Below are 16,110 nucleotides of genomic sequence, written 5' to 3'. Positions count from 1 at the left end.
TTTGCAAGCCAGCACTCCAAAGAGGACATAAGCAAGGCCCTGTTCCGCATCAATTGGTACCTTGAAACGATCGTCGCCATCACATACGCAAACCACCACCGTGCCATAGCGCTTTTGGCCGTGGCTGCCTTTTGTTGTTTGCACGTAATTCAAATGAGATTATTTAAATTATAGCCTAGTGACTCGAACGAGAGCTTTTTACAGGTATATCAAATGAATATTCCTCTGTTTGCCCTTGCCATCGCTGCCATTTTTGTCGGAAACACCGTCCAGAATGTTCTGCTCAAGATAATGGGTGCTTACCTGGGCTCTGCAATGATGTTTCTCAAATTCAAGCCAATTTTCAACAACGATGACTTTAAAACTAATGAGACGGTTTCTGGTGTATCTTTTGACGGGAAAAAAAATTAAATGAAAATTTTAGGAGGACGTGATTGATGCCTTGACGCACCTCAACAAAGCAAAAACTGAAATTTGGACCTTTGAAGAATCCCAGCAAATTCTCAACTCATTCCGTTCGTGCCAGAATTTTTTATTTTACTCCCTTTCAATTGACACCCCTGATAGTGACACTGATGCTGATCTTCCTGAGTTGCGCAATGCAGGAATTAGACGTTGTCCGTGCCAACCGGATGTGCGTTCTTTTCCCAACCATACAACGCAGACACGCAGACTTGGGCTGCAGGGAGTTCTGCAAATACATGATCAATTTCGTCTTCTACAAATTCGGCGTTGCGGTATTCCGATCAATTATTGCAGAGGAAAACAGGGATACACTTCATAATGGCAATTATAATTCAGATTTGCTGGTTCTCCATTGCAATGCAGCTGTGCATCGGAATCAACGTGTTAGACGTGGGTCTGTCCATCATGCTCTGGCTGATGGTGCTGCCGAGGTCCTCGATGCGCAAATTTTGGCCATTTGTCAGGGCACAGGTGGGAATGTATCTCGTATTCAAATACATCGTGGAGACTAGTGAGAAACCATTCCATTCAACAACAGGTGCTACAAATTATTTTTTAAATAATTTAATAATAAGGAAAATGCTTTTATTAGAACAATCAATCTCCCTGGTGCGGGACATGATGCAAGCTTTCCTGCCAGGATCTCTGCAAGTCGTGATTATCAAGAAATTCATTACGAGTTTTGATATGATTTGTATTAATATTTTTTTCCAAATTTAATTTTACAAAGATAATTTATTCCCAGGGAACTATTTTGTCACACTGATGATTAGTAGACAAATCTGGGTATTAAACGGGCATTGGGAAAAATACGGCGGCAAAAACACCGAGCAGTGGCGCAATTTTGACGACCCTGACTTCAAAATTGAGGTTGACGACTTTATGCAGACGCAAGAGTGAGTGTTATTATTAAAGTGGATTGATACAGAGTAACAGCTGAAAATTAGAATTTACAATAAAAATTTTTAGATTTAACGATTTTCCGACAGTGCAAAAATCAGAAGAGGACCTTGCCACATTTCGAATTCAAATTTATCTATTCCCGCCAAAATTTACAGCGCTTAATCACTTTTCTTGGCATGTATTTCGATTCCTCTCGTTTGAGATCTATCTAACATGACATTTTCAAGCAGTAGGGAAGACAGTAGTCCTAGCAATTTGAAAAGCATTCTAACTTTTTCGAAGAAAATATATATTTATGAACATAACAGTCGCCCACCATGCAATTCAGATGAATTATCGGCAGGTGCTCGATTAGCTGCTAATCACAGGTATTTCATAATTCATAACAAAACAAAAAATACAAACAAAAATTTATTCACTTTTTGTTTCACTTTTGTTTAAGAGTCTTATTCGAGTTATTTAATTTGCGAGGTAGTTTTATCCAGTCTCGGAAATAACTTTTCAACCACTTTTCACTAATAATTGCGGCGCTACCCTAGATTAATTTTGGCTGTAACTGAATTCTTAGGGATTTGGAATTTGCATTTTACAACAAAGATTTTCTTGAGTTTCGCAATATTATCAATAATTCTCTTGAACGCCTGCCAGATCCCGGAGTAGGCATTTTGCTCGTCATGTCAAATGCGACGGTTGCCTATACCAAACGCCGTGGACTGCTTTAAAATTTCGCTTCTTTTTTCAGCACATGGCTCGACGTGATAAAGTGCTTCGTTCTGCCCAACTTCCCCTATCTCACCCTAGTGTTCATCATTTTCACCAGCCTTCACAACCCCAACCAATTTAGCGTAGGATACCTAACCGTGGCGTGTTACATCATGGCAAAGGGTTCCTTCAAACTCTATTTGAGGAGCATTTACCTCATCAGACGCAGCTTCCAGTTCTTACTTGGCTTTACTTTTCTCACGATCAACATCAAATTTCTCGTCTTCTCCATGGAAAACTTGTCGAAAGAAAAGCTGCTACAACGAAGTGAGGAGATTTTCATATTTCTTCGTGAAAACTCCGTTAAAAAAGTGACTTTTCTGTGGTTATTACATTAATTTTTTCAGGCCTTTTCCAAGCAGTTACGGACACCTTCTACTTTGACGCCATTTACGTTGGACTGCTCTTGTTAGTTCGCAGGCTGATTGAGAGCAACTATTTTTTGCAAATTAAACGCGAATATCAGGCGAGACACTATCTACGGAATTGGTATTAAATTTTAATTATTTCAGTGTAGAACCGAAATACATTTTCTCCAACAGGGGCACTTTCCTCCAAGCTAAAGGGGCACAGATGCAGATAAAAAAGAAAACCGATTACACTGCTGAACTGAAGAAGCACATGGAATCTAGACTTTGTAAAATGTCCTTAAAATATATAATTATGCAAAAATTAATTCTTGCTTTCAGCATCAGAGCATCTTCAAGCTGCACCTCTGCTGAAGAATGCTGTAATGAACAGAGGTAAATTTTGATAGCGGCTGGGGGTAGGGTTTGCATTTTACCAGAAAACCCCCATTGCAGAATATATTGCAAGGTTTTCTGCAATTTTTTGCTTTTTACCGAAATTTGAATATTAACTACTTGTTAGCTACCATACTTGGATGCTTAAAATGTAAGAAATATAATTTTTGCCACTGATTCCACAAATCTATGGATCTTCTCAATTTTTCTTACTCTGTCTTATAAGGCGCAAAGAGCTTACTATTTTTTGGATCATTAATCCGGAAAAACGCAAAAAAAATGTAAAAACCTTTAAATTGGCGTTTTTTCAGTTATAAGTTTTTTAATGCAATGCACATTTTTTTTTAATTTTTACCAATATGCACACGTTATTTGTTGCACTTAAAGAGTTTTAGTAATTTGCCAATTAATTGCCCGTGACCTCGAATTGAGACATGAGAAAAGACAAAATATTCTGCTGATGCATTTTTAAATTAATTACTCAACAAAGCGGCAAATTTTGTCCCCTATGACCGCTTATTTACAATATTGGCTCGGAAAAAATCGAAAAATCATTTATTTATAAAAAAAACGACTGTAAAAATCAGTGCGGTGAAAAAACTAAGTAGCAAGAATATATATATTGATATTGATTCATGGTTTTTCCGACTGTTTTGTATTTTGACGCATTTCTGTCTAGTTGTCGAAATTCCTAAGAGCGTCGGCGAAGAGCAAATGCCTTACGGCTTGACAGTGTGGCTGTGGAGCACAACCCTGGTCTTCCGGTTCATCGAATTTGGCCTGAGCAGCCGGCTAAAGGAGGTCAAAGGAGACCGAAATAGCCTCAAGTCGAACGAGCAGCGCGAGCCGACGGAAGAAGAACTGGACGCGCTGTGGGCGCAGTACGAGGCCAACAATCTGTACAACATCCTGTGGAAGCCGCGGCCCGTGCAGCTCCTGCAGGCCTTCTGGACGTGCATGCGCGCCCACTCGCAGTACGTCAGCTTCATCACCATCTACTACCTGCAGGCCTTCCACTACCGCTCCTTCTACACGCTGCCCCTGCCGCTCTTGGTGCTCTACGCGTCCACCAAGTATCCTCGACCCTCGAACCTCTACTGGAACGGCCTCACTTTGGTGATGTTTGCCATCGTGAGCAGTTTTAACATATTATTATTTTTATTTTTAACTTGTGCGTTTCTCAGATCGTTGGAAAAGTGGGGGCTCCGCATGATTTTGGACAAGAAGTGATCATTCGGCTCGGAGGCTCCTCTGCGTACCTGGAGGCCTTTCTTCTGGTCTCCATCATTTGGCACAAGTATTTTTCGTCATAAATTTAATTTGAAAGTGCTGTACTGGTGCAATTGTTTATGAGAAATGAGAAATTGACAGAAAACCTAGCGAAAAAATTGTATTGCAATGCAGCGAGTTTTCCGTTAAAATGCGGGGTTTTGAAATCCCTGGAAAGGATTGGAAAAATTCAATCAAGTCTAAAAGTTTAAAAAACTATTTTTTGACGTAACAAAAAATATTACTGCATGCAGTTCTTATGATTAATGAATAACTGATAAATGAGAAACAGAAGTGGTGAAAATCGGGGTGGTAATAAACCGCAACCCTTTGAGATTCTCGTTTGTAACCATAACCAGCACTTTCTCTTTTTGGATGGCTTTAAATATTTTCTAGACTTAAATTTTATTTACAAAGGTCAATCCTCCGAAATATCGGTCTGTGGGATGCCCCTATGAACCTTCAGAGGAAATGTCCGCGTGTGGCATTCGTGGACGTCTTCTCGAGTATTTTCGTCATTCAAGTGGCCAGCACCCTCATCGTGCTTGGCAGCTTCAGTTCGTTCGCGGTGAGTGCGCAAGATAAATAATGCTCAAAATCTCGTGATCGAATCTAAATTACGAATGGCCCAGGCTGAGACGCTCGACAATGACGGAACATCAGCGGTTGATCTAGATTCAGACACGATCCCCGTCATGTTTTTAGTTGTGGTATTTCTACACCTGATTGGAATGGCCCTCGACCGGATTTTGTATGTCAGCGCAGCATTTCGCTCGAGACAGGTTTTCCACGCGATCGTGTACCTGACGCTGCATTTTTGGCTCTTCCATTTTGTCCCACACTTGACCAACAGGTGCGGATTTTGTAATTTATTTCCAGCCAATCGATTCTCAAGCATTGCAAACATAAGTAAATTAGATAAAAAAAATGTGATCTGATACCTGGTGAAGAAATCCCTAAAAATTTATTTAGGACATTTCCGACTTTCCAGGCGATTCGGGCACAAATTCTTGCAGAAGCTTTACTACTTCCTGCAGTCCATCTACCTCCTACTGTCCGCGTATCAAGTGCGAACCCGCCACTCGCGATGCTCGGCCGTGAGCGTGTTGTGCCAAAGCTTCAGTCCCCTCAACAAACAGGCGTTTCTGATGTGAGCCCTTGATTAATTTCCACCTCAAACCAATACCGAGGAAATTTAGCTACAGCAACGTTCCGTTCCTGGAGCCAGTGCGTCGCTCAATCGACTTCTTTTTCACGAAAACCCTTCTGTCCAGAGAAGAGTTTGTGCTGATCGAGAGCATTTTCGACTTGGTCTTTCGCGTGAAGGTATTATTATTTTCAAATTATGCAGTCAGAATGGCAAGATTCATCATTTTCAGTGCGAGAGAGTCAATGAGTATAAATATCTGACGAACCGGCGCACACGGACAAAGATAAAAACGGTTGTCGGCCTCTTCGCCATTCTGGCCATGCTGATTTTCATCGCCGCGCCTCTCATCTACTACACGCTGGAAAACGAAATGACCCCCCCAAACCCGTTCAAATATTTGCAGCTCGAGCTAAGCAGTCCCGTACTTGGACTGATGTACCAGCAACGCGTGTCCACCTTCTACCCGTAAGAGATTGCAAATTTAAAAAAGCTCCCCGAACGGTTTTTAACAACGTCTGACTCAGTTACTTGTATTTTTTTTTCTTAATTTATGGAGGCTAACACGTCTTTAGGGGCGGAATACTTTAGTTGCCATAAATTAACTAGCACTTTTCGCCAGCCTGATAGGAAAACTCTTTTTCAGATTCGAAATTTTGTTTAACCATTGAATTTGTGAAGGCTTTTATGATGAAAAACATGTACATTGGTAGAAAACATTTCATTCGACGTTTTAGTGATTTATGGGTCTTGAAGAAAGTGAACCAAATTATCAAAATCGATTTATAAATACAGGTTTTGGATTAAATTTGGCCCATATAAGCAAATCGATCTTTACATTCTGAGAAAAACTGGAAATTTCTCTTAAATGTTTGAAAGTTTTAATGGTTTACAGTAGAACCATAAGTCAAGAATATTCTGAATGCTGATAATTTTTTTTTATCAATTGGAGACTTTGGAAATGAATTATTACAATTAAATCTATTTTCCTAAAGACACCAAAATAATAAAGCTAAAGAAACAGCTTAAAAAATATGAAGAGATTATCAAATAGCCATCAACAAATTTTCGGGTCAAATTAAAAAATCAGGATTTAACCGGAAAATTCCATATAAATATAATTTCACCAAAAACTAAAACGTAGAATCCAGAGTTTCCTTGCGTGAGATGCGACTGATATTGAAAGTAAACGATGAAATGATATTCGATGTTATAAAAAAATCAGTTAAAAAATTTATCAAATTAATTTGAATTAAGATTTTTGGGTTTTGCATTTTGCAACATTGTTTTAATGCCTCTGCTGACGTTTATTAATCTCGTTGCGACAGCATTACCTTCCAGATGTACGAGAAAATGAAGAATCACTACGCCACAAATAGAGCTGCCTTCACATTCCTCAATAAATTCAAACACGACGATGTTGTGGTGGCCAAGTTGCCCACAACTTCCATTACAAGGTGGTCTCCCGCGAAGAGCAGACGTGACATTGCAAAGACTTTACGGAACAGTAAAAAATTGCGTAATTTAACTGTTTTATTTAGTACATACTATACGATTTTAGTGACCACCCTGCGTCCGACAATAAAATGGGTTGTTGAGAGAGAAGTGGAAGGGGATGAAGACTTCAACGACCACACAACTGTTTTGTACAGGCGAGAGATAAATTATCTGGCAGATATGATTGAGGCTGGAGGATTTAAGATGGCACTCGGTTTCACCAGTTTGCTGACGAAATTCCTTTACTTCCACCGCACTGCACCGTCAATCAATATCAAAAGCTTAATGAGTTTGTATTTTGTGATCATTATGACGTCGGTATTAATTTTGTTTTTAAATTTTTAGTAACAAAGGATAAAGACCCTTCTGTGGACGCTGTGTACGTTTGGCTCCACCAAATCAAGGATCACTTCGCTTGGAGGATAGTCTCTTCCTGTCTCACCGAGGAATACGAGCAGCACCTGTCCAAACTGCCTTACGATCTTGGCTGCAAGACGAAGACGCTGAACATTTTCCTTTTCTCGTCGCGCCCGCCCTTGTTTGGATTTGTGAAGAAATTTGGAGGGTGAGGTGTTCAGCGAAATTAAAACCATTTTAACTAAAACGGCGATTTTTCAAGGCTCATTGGAATGTATGTGGGCGTGATTCTGTCTCTGTGGACGTACTTGGCAAAAATTTGGCAGCGAAATGCTTTTGATATGATGTTTGACGAGATGGTTTCACCGGATAAAATTCTTCAGGTAAGATTTTTTTATAAATTAGAGATAGATTAATTCCAGGTATGTTATTTCCAGCTTTGTTTGGATATTTATCAGTGCCGGATCACCCAGCAGGTAGAATTGGAGTTGGTTCTCGGCAAAAAGATGCTCAACATTTTCACCTCCTCAACCGAGTTTGAAAAATGGACAAAGGGCGTTTACGGAGTTGATGCTCGAGCTTCTAATTTCTCAATCGTTTGAGTTTGTTTCTGTTTAAAAAACAATACAATCGTTTTATACTACTAACAACGGGTGTTTATTTTACAATAAGAACAATTATTCGCGGCCAGCTGGTGGGCCCTGAGACAAAATCAAAGGGAGGCCTTCAACATTTCATATCGCGCTAATGGATTTTTTTAAGACTGCTGGCTAATGGGGTCAACCTTGGGCTCGGTGAATTTGAATGAAGGGAACTGAGTCATATCTACCCCCTGGCCACCACCGTATTGCTTAGCGGCCTTTTCCAGTTCAGCGGCCAGTTCCTTCTGGATTTCAGGAGAGGCGTCGACCAGTTTGCCATTGGCAGCCCTATCAAGTGGTTTGTCAGAAAATTTCACTTGCAGATAGATCAACAGAAAACTCACTTGCTCTTCTGTGCGTAATCCCTAATTTTGTCGATGAAAAGCTGCTGGACAGGGTCAGCCGCCTTGGCGAGGGCTGGCACATTGACAGACAGGCAGCGGCTCACAACATCGTTGTTGCTGACCCTCCTCAGGGAGCTAAGGATTTGTCGGACGAGCATTCTGGACAAATTGAAAATATTTAAATCATTAGTGTGTCCTCAGTGAAAAATGTTTTCAAACTATTCGAACGAAATATGGAGAGGTGAAATCAAGAACAATGTTTTTAAATTGTGATTTTTTGATTCTGCTAGCACAATAATTTCTGAACAAACGAAATGATTAAAAGAGGTTTCAAAAAGTCGATGGTTTGATTCATTTTGAAGGGAAAATTAGAAATTCAGTGCAAAATCATTACCTTTCCAACCAAGTGTTTTGGAAGAAAATTTAAAGATGGCGAACAGAAGTGTCGGCTGTCGGCGAAAAAAGACCAACCTAGTCAATGGATATCATCTATTAAATTTTCATCAATATTTGCAACCTTAAAAGCTATAAAAATTGGTTTTAATTTTTTAATTATCATGTGCTGAATTAATTTTTTAATCAATGTATCAACAAAGGAGTGACATTTTTTAAAAGGCTGTCTCTCCAAATCCCTCCAGATGATGAACTTCAAGTAGTAGCAGCCACGCCCTCCTCGTCTGTTTTTAAATTTTCTTGAAAGAGGCGCAATGAGCTTTATTTTTACGTTTTTCAGGAGTATTTTAGATAGAATTCTTAATATGTTTAGTTCAGGAACGCAGAGTATTAAAAATACTCTCAACATCTACATAAAAACCAACACAGGCAAGTCCGTCAACGTCGATTTAGACCCAAAAATGGACATAAAAAATGTGAAAGAGCTAGTCGCACCGAAATTGGGCATGCAACCACAAGAAGTCAAAATCATTTTTGCGGGCAAAGAGCTGCTTGACACGACAATCATTGCAGTAAAACTTTGACATCAAATTGCGTTCAGAACAAAGCTACAAAATTTTTATTACAGGACTGCGACTTGGGAGACCAGAGCATCCTTCATGCTGTCAGATCTAAACCTATTGGAATTCTGTCGATGTCGTCAGCTGGCAGCCCATCAGAAGGGTCTATGCCTATGTGCGAAACTCTAGTTGATTTGCAGCTAACCCTCCAAGAGAGAGAAGATAACAAGACTGGTAATTTCTAAATTAATCTACCTGGTTTAACTAAAAAAAATAACAATGGTGCTGCAGTGAACGAGAAAAACAAGGCTCATTTTTACGTATATTGTGGATCGTCGTGTCATGGCATGAAAGCTGGGAAATTGAGAGTGAGATGTGGCCACTGCAAAAGTGGTGCCGTCACAGTGGCCAGAGATCCTTGCTGCTGGGAAGATGTTCTCACGCCCGATCGAGTCGAGGGCCACTGCGAGTCACCGCAGTGCAATGGCCAACTTAGGTTTTGTCAGTTCTACTTCCGATGTGCTGATCATATTTCACAAGGAGAAGAGGATGAGGCTGTGGCTTTATATTTGATAAAAAGTAATATCAAGGAAGTTCCCTGCTTGGCCTGCACTGACGTCAGGTAGATTTTTGATAAGAGTAATTATTTAAATAAATATTCGTTTCAATGGCAGATTAATTTATACAAAATCTTTTACATTGATCAGTACTGCATTGCAAAAATTTATTTTCCGTTTGTATTAATTTGGAATTTTGTTCAAATTTCAGCAACACCGTTCTTGTGTTCCCGTGCAGCGAAGGACATGTAACTTGTCTTGACTGTTTTCGGCAGTACTGCAGTTCCCGTTTGCGAGAGAGGCGCTTCCACAGTGACCAAAGGCTGGGCTACACACTTCCCTGTCCAGCAGGATGTGATAATTCGTTTATTGAAGAAACGCATCATTTCAGACTTCTTAGTGAGGATGAGGTGCGTTTCTACATTTATTTGAAAAACCAAAGTGTACATTTTGAATTACAGTATGCGCAATACCAGCGTTTTGGTGCTGAGGAGTTTGTCCTTCAAGCCGGAGGTGTTCTGTGCCCGCAACCTGGCTGTGGGATGGGAATCTTGGTTGATGGAGGCTGCACCAAAGTTGCTTGTGTCAATGGATGTGGGGTACAGTCTCCATTAACAGAGCCAGAGAATAAATACATTCTCAAATTGCTTTAGTTTGTGTTCTGCAAAAATTGTCTGCAAGGGTACCACATTGGCGAATGCCAAGACGTGGAAATTGGCGCAACAGCCCTTGAGCAGCCCAGTTACAGTGTTGACCCTGGCAGAGCAGCTCAGGTAAAGTATATATAAATTATAAAATTGTTCAGTAATTATTTTTCAAAAATCCAGGCTCGATGGGATGAAGCAAGCAAGGTGGCGATCAAGGTTACAACTAAGCCATGTCCCAAATGCAGAACTCCAACAGAAAGAGATGGTGAGTGTTATTTTATTCTCAAATTTAACTCAAGATGAGTATTGTGAAATTAATTTTTGTGAATTTCTTCTGGAAAAATTACAAGTTGAAAAAAGTAAATTGATTTTATTTATTTCTGAAAATAATGGAACTATATGACCTGGTAGCGGTCTCTAAAATGTGGTAATTATAATTCTGATCCCCTGATACGCAATTTTAGCCAATTTTTTGATAGGCCCGGATAGGCCTTCAATCTAAGGAATTTTCCAAAAAGTCAAAAACGATTTATTGATTGGTTTGTTTTGTCAAGTAGCGCCTGCCTGTAAACAATAATTACGTTTGAGCAAAAACAGGATGCACAATTTGATATCAAAACATATTCCATGTTAAATAATGCCGTTTGGATTTTTGACTTCAACTCGCAAAATCCTTCAAGTTGAAAATTTTACCTTGGTGATTCCTCTTAACTCTTTGGGTACTACACGATTTCAATTAATCCCAGAAAAATTCAACCATTTAAAATTTAGAGCCTCAATAAATAATTAAAACTATTTTACAGGAGGCTGTATGCACATGATTTGCACAAGACCTCAGTGCGGATTCCACTGGTGCTGGGTGTGCCAAACCCCTTGGTCACGGGACTGCATGGGAAGCCACTGGTTCGGCTGATAACTTTTTTATTTTAGATTTTTAAATGTAACTCAGCTGTTATAATTATTGTGATGGTTTTGAATACTTTAATAATGATTGTTATATCATTCTGATGAGATCAGCTTCAATAAAATATTGTGAATTTAATATATGGAGAAGTGTTTTATTTACAAATTAATTTCATTTTCATCTAAAACAGAATGAATGTGTGAACAACAACAGTTTTCTTCTACTCGTAACACAAATTTACTCGCACGCCTTCACGACAGCCTCAGCAACCTCAATGGCAATCTGTGCCTCGGCCTTGGCAGCTTCACCAGAGGCAGAGCTGAGAGCGCTCTGGGCCTTGCTCAGGGCATCCCTGGCAGCGGAAGCATCCAGGTGCTCGACTGGGACGGCCTCTTCGGCCAGGACCTGCACACTGGAATCCTCATTGATGGTGACAGAGCCGCTGGAAACAAAAAAGCGCTTGGGGCTGCCGTCGGCCTCGAGGACAGTGACCACGCCAGGCTTCAGGACAGCCAGGGTTGGTACGTGCTTGGGAAGGATACCAAAGCTGCCGCTGAAGGATGGGACATCGACCTGCCTTACGTTGGCAGCGTTGTAAAACACCTTAAAGCAGAGTTCATCGTCAGAATCGATTTATTGGAAGAATAATTTGACTGAAGTTAGCTACGGTCAGAGGCTCACCTGGTTGGGGGCGGCGAAGGTGAAGGCCATCTCGTTGCCCTCTGCGTAGCCCCGGCTTATGGCATTCTTGGTGAGTGGTCTGGAGGCCAAGAGGCGCAGAGCGGAGCGAACAGATCGGCCAATCACTGCCATTGTGTGCTGAAGAGGCACAAAAATCCAGTTAATATAGTGAAAAACGGGTACAATATTTAGTTTTTTGACACCGATAAAAATGATTTAATTCTAGTGGGCCAGGAGAAAAAGCAGTTTCAAGATTTACTAGCGCGCAAATCAAGTAAATTAACACGTTTAAATTTTTATTGAGGTGTCTAGTTGCAATGTCGGTCTCAAATTCTATCAAGAACATGGTAATTCATAGCGAAATTGAGTGAAAAACACAAGAAAACTTACAAGAAATCAATGTCCTCCTAAGCAGAGCAAAAGCAAGACTCACTTTAGGTTTTCCACGACAGGAGACTCTGACGTAGCTCTGTGGCGGGAGAAAATTTGAATGTTTAAAAATTAATTCTAGCGGCAAAGCACAATAACCATGCTCACTGCTCACGCATTTAATTACTGTGTCTCGGATATCTCGTTAATTTTTTAAATTTCCACTTCCCACATTCACAATTGATCACTTTTTGCTCTCTGATCAAGATCGAGTGGTATAACGGGTATAACGACTATTATTTTTTGCTGTCAGTGTTCTGCGAATCGCGGACCGCGGTTTTAGCTCTTATGTAGTGCAGTGGCAAAGATGCTGATGCTCATTCTGTCAAACACCTCAAGATCAAATATCACAACATCATCTAAAAGCAAGGAAATCGCAGAAAAGACCATCACGAAGAACATGAACTTCATTTTCTTTCTCACAAAGATAAAAGTATAATTTTAACAATTAATAACATTCCTCGCAACCAACACGCTTTTTAATTAAACGAAATTAACTATGTACATATTATGTTAATTAAATCTTTTATAAAAATTTACAATCTGTCTGATATAAATGGTTTTACCGATTTAATAATCAATTGAGTCAAACAATATTCAACAGTTTATGCATTTTTGTGTATGACCCATGACAGTGAAAAAAATTATCAATGACAAAAATCATATTTGAATTTAAAAACAACTTAATTATAATATATTGATAGCTTATTATCTGCGTGGTTTCACAAAAAATTATAATTGAACTTTCGACAATATTTGCACTAAAGCTGCCAATTAAATAAAAAAAATAAATTAATGTGATGACTTCTTTCGCATTTTAGGATAATTTGATCAGCAACATTCACGCGTGAATTATTTTCAAACCTGCTTATTTCGCGACTGAATTTTATTATGAACCACTCCTCTGGAGCTCTGGGGTAAAAATGCATATATATTTCGAGAAGTGTGTATGGAGTTGCTAAACTTTGAGTTTCAGACAAAAGAGTTCACCAGAAAGTGATAATTTTTTGCACTATTATGTATATCAGAAATCACACCATCAGAGTTCAAAGATTACTAGTCAGGATATATTCTCTTGGGGTAACGATATCACGCGAGAAAGATAAAGGGCTTGTCCGCAATGGGCGGGCCTAAAAACTAGTATAAAAGTTAGAGGAACACATTTTCCTGTCTTCTCTTCACAACACTGCGGAGACGACAACACGAGAAAAATGGGTGACCGCAACGCTTCCCAGGAGTTCCTCGACGCTCACCAGTACAGTGACCATAGCATTTCCCGCTATGAGAAAATTTTCGGACGAACCTATGTCAGCACTGGAGGCGAAGGCACCACCAAGGTAAAAATTTGTTTGCTAGGAAATTTTGCTTTGAATTCCTGCTCTCCCTCAACCTCAATTGGTTTAGCTAGAATATAGTGAAAATTTCTCCGTTTTCTATTAAAATGTAAATAACATTAAACTTTAATAAGAGAGATTGTAAAGTTATAAAGTTTAATTGGCTCGAGACTAGGTTTAACACGAAATTTTATTCCAAGAGAGAATAATTTATTTTCATTTTTTTTGTATTATTATTGTTTTGGGAATTGGATGACCGCAGTGAACCCTAAAGAGCTTCATTGGATTTACTTTGGATTAGATTTCAGTTGCGTTACCTTTTTTGCTTATTTAAAGTTGAATAACAAATAAGTAAAATAAATACTATCCATTGCCTGTTTATTGCCAAAAGTAATATTAAAAAAATGAAAACAAATTATTCTCTCTTTGAATAATTACGTGTTAAACCTAGCCTTGAGCCAACATTTAACTTATCGACGTTACAAGATGATTATGAAAATTAACACCCCTATCACCCTCATCGGAATAGAATTTTTAAAATAAATATTAATTTGAAATTGACTTGCAATCACTAGAGGAGGCATTCATATATTATGCAACACGAACCAGAAATTTTATTTTTTATATATATTTTATAATTTTGTAAACTCAAATTTATTTTAATCTTCAAAAATATGTTTTTGATTTCAGGAATTTCTTGTCATTTTCTAATTATTTTGAATAAATCAAAATTTATCAAAATATTTAGACACTGCTATAGAATTATGGAATTCTTTTCAATACAATTAATTTGAATTAGCTCCAACCCAACACTAAACCAATGTGAGAAATTGTGAAATGTAACAATTCCTTTGCGCTTGAATGAACTGAAACATGATTTATTTTTCTCTTAGACATTGTTTAGAGCATTGAACCCTCATCATCTAAACTTTAGGGCATCAAAAGAAAAATTCAATATTTTCCGGTCCACTCCAGTTCTTCTTGGATTTGATCAGAAGATTTTGTAATTTCCCAAATTGGTTATTATCGCTCAAGAATGCATTCCCTAACAAGTTTGAGTTTAATTAAAAAAATACAAAAAAGGCACTACTGAGCGAAGCCGCAACTGTAGGAAAGAAAAATTAAAAAGGAGGTTTTTAATCAAGCCGGTTTTTTCTTCAAATTATGTCAATTCCCTTGAACCATTACGTAACGGGTATTTTGCCAAACTGCAAAACAATTCGACTTTTTAATACCATCCAGTTGGATGGTTATTCATTAAAAGATAAGAAAAACGCCTAATCGTTCCAGATCTGCTGCTTAAGATCCAAAAAGTATAAGTATTTAAAAAAAAATTGCAGGACCTCACGAAGAAGATGAATCTGCAGCCTGGACAGCGCGTGCTGGATGTTGGATGCGGAATTGGTGGAAGCGCCTTCTACCTGGCCAAAACCTACGGTGTTCAAGTTCTTGGCCTTGATTTGTCCCGAAACATGATCAACAAAGCCCAACAGTACCAAGGAGAGCTGGACGAGCCTGTCAAGAGACTGGTAATTTGCAGCAATGACGAACCTGTCATGCAAATAATCCGAATGAATCACAACTACAGGTCGATTTCCAAGTCGCTGACGTTTTGAAAGTCAATCTTCCTGCCGAGTCATTTGACGCTGTCTACAGCCGAGACGCCATCCTCCACATTGGCAACAAGGAAGAGCTGTTCGCGAAATTACTTGTGAGAAAACTTGTCTAACTGTTGGCAGTAATAATTATTGCAAATTCGAATACAGAGCTGGGTCAAGCCTGGAGGACAGCTTCTCATCACCGACTATGCAAGGGGACAGGAACAGTGCGGCCAGGAGTTTGAAGATTACGTGGCTGGCCGAGGCTACCGCCTGCTCACCGTTCCTCAGTACGGAAAACTGCTGGAGGAGGCTGGATGGAAGGAAGTGGAGGCAGTGGACAACACTAAGGAATTCGTAGCCGTCATGAAAAGGGAGCTCGAACTCTTGAGCAGCATTAAGGACTCTTTCATAACTGTAAGTGAATAGTTAGAATTTTCCCCAAAAACATTTTTTAAGTGCTGGTGTAATTTGATCTTAAATTATGTAATTGTTACAGGAATTTTCCCAGAAGGATTACAACGATCTGGAAAACGGGTGGACCAAGAAGCTTGGCTGGGTCAGCAGGAATGAGCACGTTTGGGGCCTTTACACTGCTAAGAAGTTGTAAAAAATGACCATTTAGAAGTATTGTGAAAATAAATTAATTGAATTAAAGTTTTACTGTTTGATCATTCAAAATAATTGATTTTATTTCATAATATTTTCAATATACACACTTTATTTGCCTCTGTTTTATACAAAATAAACTAACGAAAGCAGAGCTTGACACTTCGACTTTGCCACTCAAATTAACTTTGACCAAGCGAGTTATTAGAAGTAATCTGAGGCTAGTTACAGGCGCGAACATTTTAGTACAGGATATAAAATAAACATTGA

The 16,110-nt window shown here is 39.1% G+C and overlaps 6 protein-coding genes across 7 annotated transcripts; 4 read left to right on the top strand and 2 right to left on the bottom strand.

Moving 5' to 3' along the window:
• Positions 1-535: 535 nt before the first annotated feature.
• On the top strand, positions 536-1,365 carry LOC135941316 (piezo-type mechanosensitive ion channel component-like). Its single transcript, XM_065486702.1, has 4 exons — positions 536-737; positions 802-1,003; positions 1,058-1,159; positions 1,211-1,365. The coding sequence occupies exons 1-4, from the start codon at positions 576-578 to the stop codon at positions 1,363-1,365; spliced, it is 621 nt and encodes a 206-aa protein (XP_065342774.1). The 5' UTR covers positions 536-575.
• A 751-nt stretch (positions 1,366-2,116) lies between these two features.
• On the top strand, positions 2,117-7,745 carry LOC135938757 (piezo-type mechanosensitive ion channel component 1-like). The gene is made up of 16 exons (XM_065482671.1): positions 2,117-2,397; positions 2,478-2,619; positions 2,673-2,767; positions 2,820-2,873; positions 3,553-4,004; positions 4,058-4,170; positions 4,560-4,710; positions 4,775-4,995; positions 5,134-5,292; positions 5,342-5,468; positions 5,522-5,757; positions 6,618-6,796; positions 6,851-7,075; positions 7,132-7,351; positions 7,406-7,526; positions 7,581-7,745. The coding sequence occupies exons 1-16, from the start codon at positions 2,244-2,246 to the stop codon at positions 7,743-7,745; spliced, it is 2,814 nt and encodes a 937-aa protein (XP_065338743.1). The 5' UTR covers positions 2,117-2,243.
• Positions 7,746-7,776: 31 nt separating this feature from the next.
• On the bottom strand, positions 7,777-8,673 carry ATPsynCF6 (ATP synthase, coupling factor 6). The gene is made up of 3 exons (XM_065482679.1): positions 8,523-8,673; positions 8,129-8,287; positions 7,777-8,072 (listed from the first exon to the last, which is right to left on the bottom strand). Exons 2-3 carry the CDS (start codon positions 8,284-8,286, stop codon positions 7,901-7,903), a joined length of 330 nt encoding a protein of 109 aa, XP_065338751.1. The 5' UTR covers position 8,287; positions 8,523-8,673; the 3' UTR covers positions 7,777-7,900.
• A 119-nt stretch (positions 8,674-8,792) lies between these two features.
• On the top strand, positions 8,793-11,331 carry park (parkin). 2 transcript variants are annotated; one of them, XR_010574692.1, is made up of 8 exons: positions 8,793-9,093; positions 9,150-9,315; positions 9,373-9,703; positions 9,850-10,048; positions 10,100-10,232; positions 10,292-10,411; positions 10,466-10,550; positions 11,089-11,143. XR_010574692.1 is itself a non-coding variant. In XM_065482675.1 (8 exons), the coding sequence occupies exons 1-8, from the start codon at positions 8,836-8,838 to the stop codon at positions 11,196-11,198; spliced, it is 1,407 nt and encodes a 468-aa protein (XP_065338747.1). In that variant the 5' UTR covers positions 8,794-8,835; the 3' UTR covers positions 11,199-11,331. The 2 variants fall into 2 exon arrangements, 1 of the variants encoding a protein (XP_065338747.1); XM_065482675.1 differs by having other exon boundaries at positions 8,794-9,093; positions 10,100-10,237; positions 11,089-11,331.
• ATPsyndelta (ATP synthase, delta subunit) lies at positions 11,323-12,354 on the bottom strand. Its single transcript, XM_065482677.1, has 3 exons — positions 12,261-12,354; positions 11,871-12,008; positions 11,323-11,792 (listed from the first exon to the last, which is right to left on the bottom strand). Exons 2-3 carry the CDS (start codon positions 12,000-12,002, stop codon positions 11,427-11,429), a joined length of 498 nt encoding a protein of 165 aa, XP_065338749.1. The 5' UTR covers positions 12,003-12,008; positions 12,261-12,354; the 3' UTR covers positions 11,323-11,426.
• A 1,110-nt stretch (positions 12,355-13,464) lies between these two features.
• LOC135938761 (uncharacterized) lies at positions 13,465-16,106 on the top strand. Its single transcript, XM_065482676.1, has 5 exons — positions 13,465-13,636; positions 14,974-15,162; positions 15,222-15,344; positions 15,400-15,648; positions 15,731-16,106. Exons 1-5 carry the CDS (start codon positions 13,511-13,513, stop codon positions 15,839-15,841), a joined length of 798 nt encoding a protein of 265 aa, XP_065338748.1. The 5' UTR covers positions 13,465-13,510; the 3' UTR covers positions 15,842-16,106.
• The last annotated feature ends 4 nt before the right edge of the window (positions 16,107-16,110 follow it).

This window comes from Cloeon dipterum, chromosome 3 (assembly GCF_949628265.1).
Source record: "Cloeon dipterum chromosome 3, ieCloDipt1.1, whole genome shotgun sequence".
In the NCBI taxonomy this organism is placed as follows: domain Eukaryota; kingdom Metazoa; phylum Arthropoda; class Insecta; order Ephemeroptera; family Baetidae; genus Cloeon; species Cloeon dipterum.
This window is presented reverse-complemented; position numbering and strand designations above follow the sequence as displayed.

Excerpts from the sequence above, each read along its gene's own strand:
- LOC135941316 (XM_065486702.1), top strand. The coding sequence starts at position 576 with ATGCTGATCTTCCTGAGTTGCGCAATGCAGGAATTAGACGTTGTCCGT. Across the intron at positions 1,004-1,057 it reads ACCATTCCATTCAACAACAG|AACAATCAATCTCCCTGGTG; the intron begins GTGCTACAAATT and ends TGCTTTTATTAG. Across the intron at positions 1,160-1,210 it reads TACGAGTTTTGATATGATTT|GGAACTATTTTGTCACACTG; the intron begins GTATTAATATTT and ends ATTTATTCCCAG.
- LOC135938757 (XM_065482671.1), top strand. The coding sequence starts at position 2,244 with ATGGCAAAGGGTTCCTTCAAACTCTATTTGAGGAGCATTTACCTCATC. Across the intron at positions 4,005-4,057 it reads CTTTGGTGATGTTTGCCATC|ATCGTTGGAAAAGTGGGGGC; the intron begins GTGAGCAGTTTT and ends TGCGTTTCTCAG. Across the intron at positions 4,171-4,559 it reads GTCTCCATCATTTGGCACAA|GTCAATCCTCCGAAATATCG; the intron begins GTATTTTTCGTC and ends TTATTTACAAAG.
- ATPsynCF6 (XM_065482679.1), bottom strand. The coding sequence starts at position 8,286 with ATGCTCGTCCGACAAATCCTTAGCTCCCTGAGGAGGGTCAGCAACAAC. Across the intron at positions 8,073-8,128 it reads GATTACGCACAGAAGAGCAA|GGCTGCCAATGGCAAACTGG; the intron begins GTGAGTTTTCTG and ends ACCACTTGATAG.
- park (XM_065482675.1), top strand. The coding sequence starts at position 8,836 with ATGAGCTTTATTTTTACGTTTTTCAGGAGTATTTTAGATAGAATTCTT. Across the intron at positions 10,238-10,291 it reads CTTGTGTCAATGGATGTGGG|TTTGTGTTCTGCAAAAATTG; the intron begins GTACAGTCTCCA and ends AAATTGCTTTAG. Across the intron at positions 10,412-10,465 it reads ACCCTGGCAGAGCAGCTCAG|GCTCGATGGGATGAAGCAAG; the intron begins GTAAAGTATATA and ends TCAAAAATCCAG.
- ATPsyndelta (XM_065482677.1), bottom strand. The coding sequence starts at position 12,002 with ATGGCAGTGATTGGCCGATCTGTTCGCTCCGCTCTGCGCCTCTTGGCC. Across the intron at positions 11,793-11,870 it reads CCTTCGCCGCCCCCAACCAG|GTGTTTTACAACGCTGCCAA; the intron begins GTGAGCCTCTGA and ends CTCTGCTTTAAG.
- LOC135938761 (XM_065482676.1), top strand. The coding sequence starts at position 13,511 with ATGGGTGACCGCAACGCTTCCCAGGAGTTCCTCGACGCTCACCAGTAC. Across the intron at positions 15,163-15,221 it reads ACGAGCCTGTCAAGAGACTG|GTCGATTTCCAAGTCGCTGA; the intron begins GTAATTTGCAGC and ends TCACAACTACAG. Across the intron at positions 15,649-15,730 it reads TTAAGGACTCTTTCATAACT|GAATTTTCCCAGAAGGATTA; the intron begins GTAAGTGAATAG and ends TAATTGTTACAG.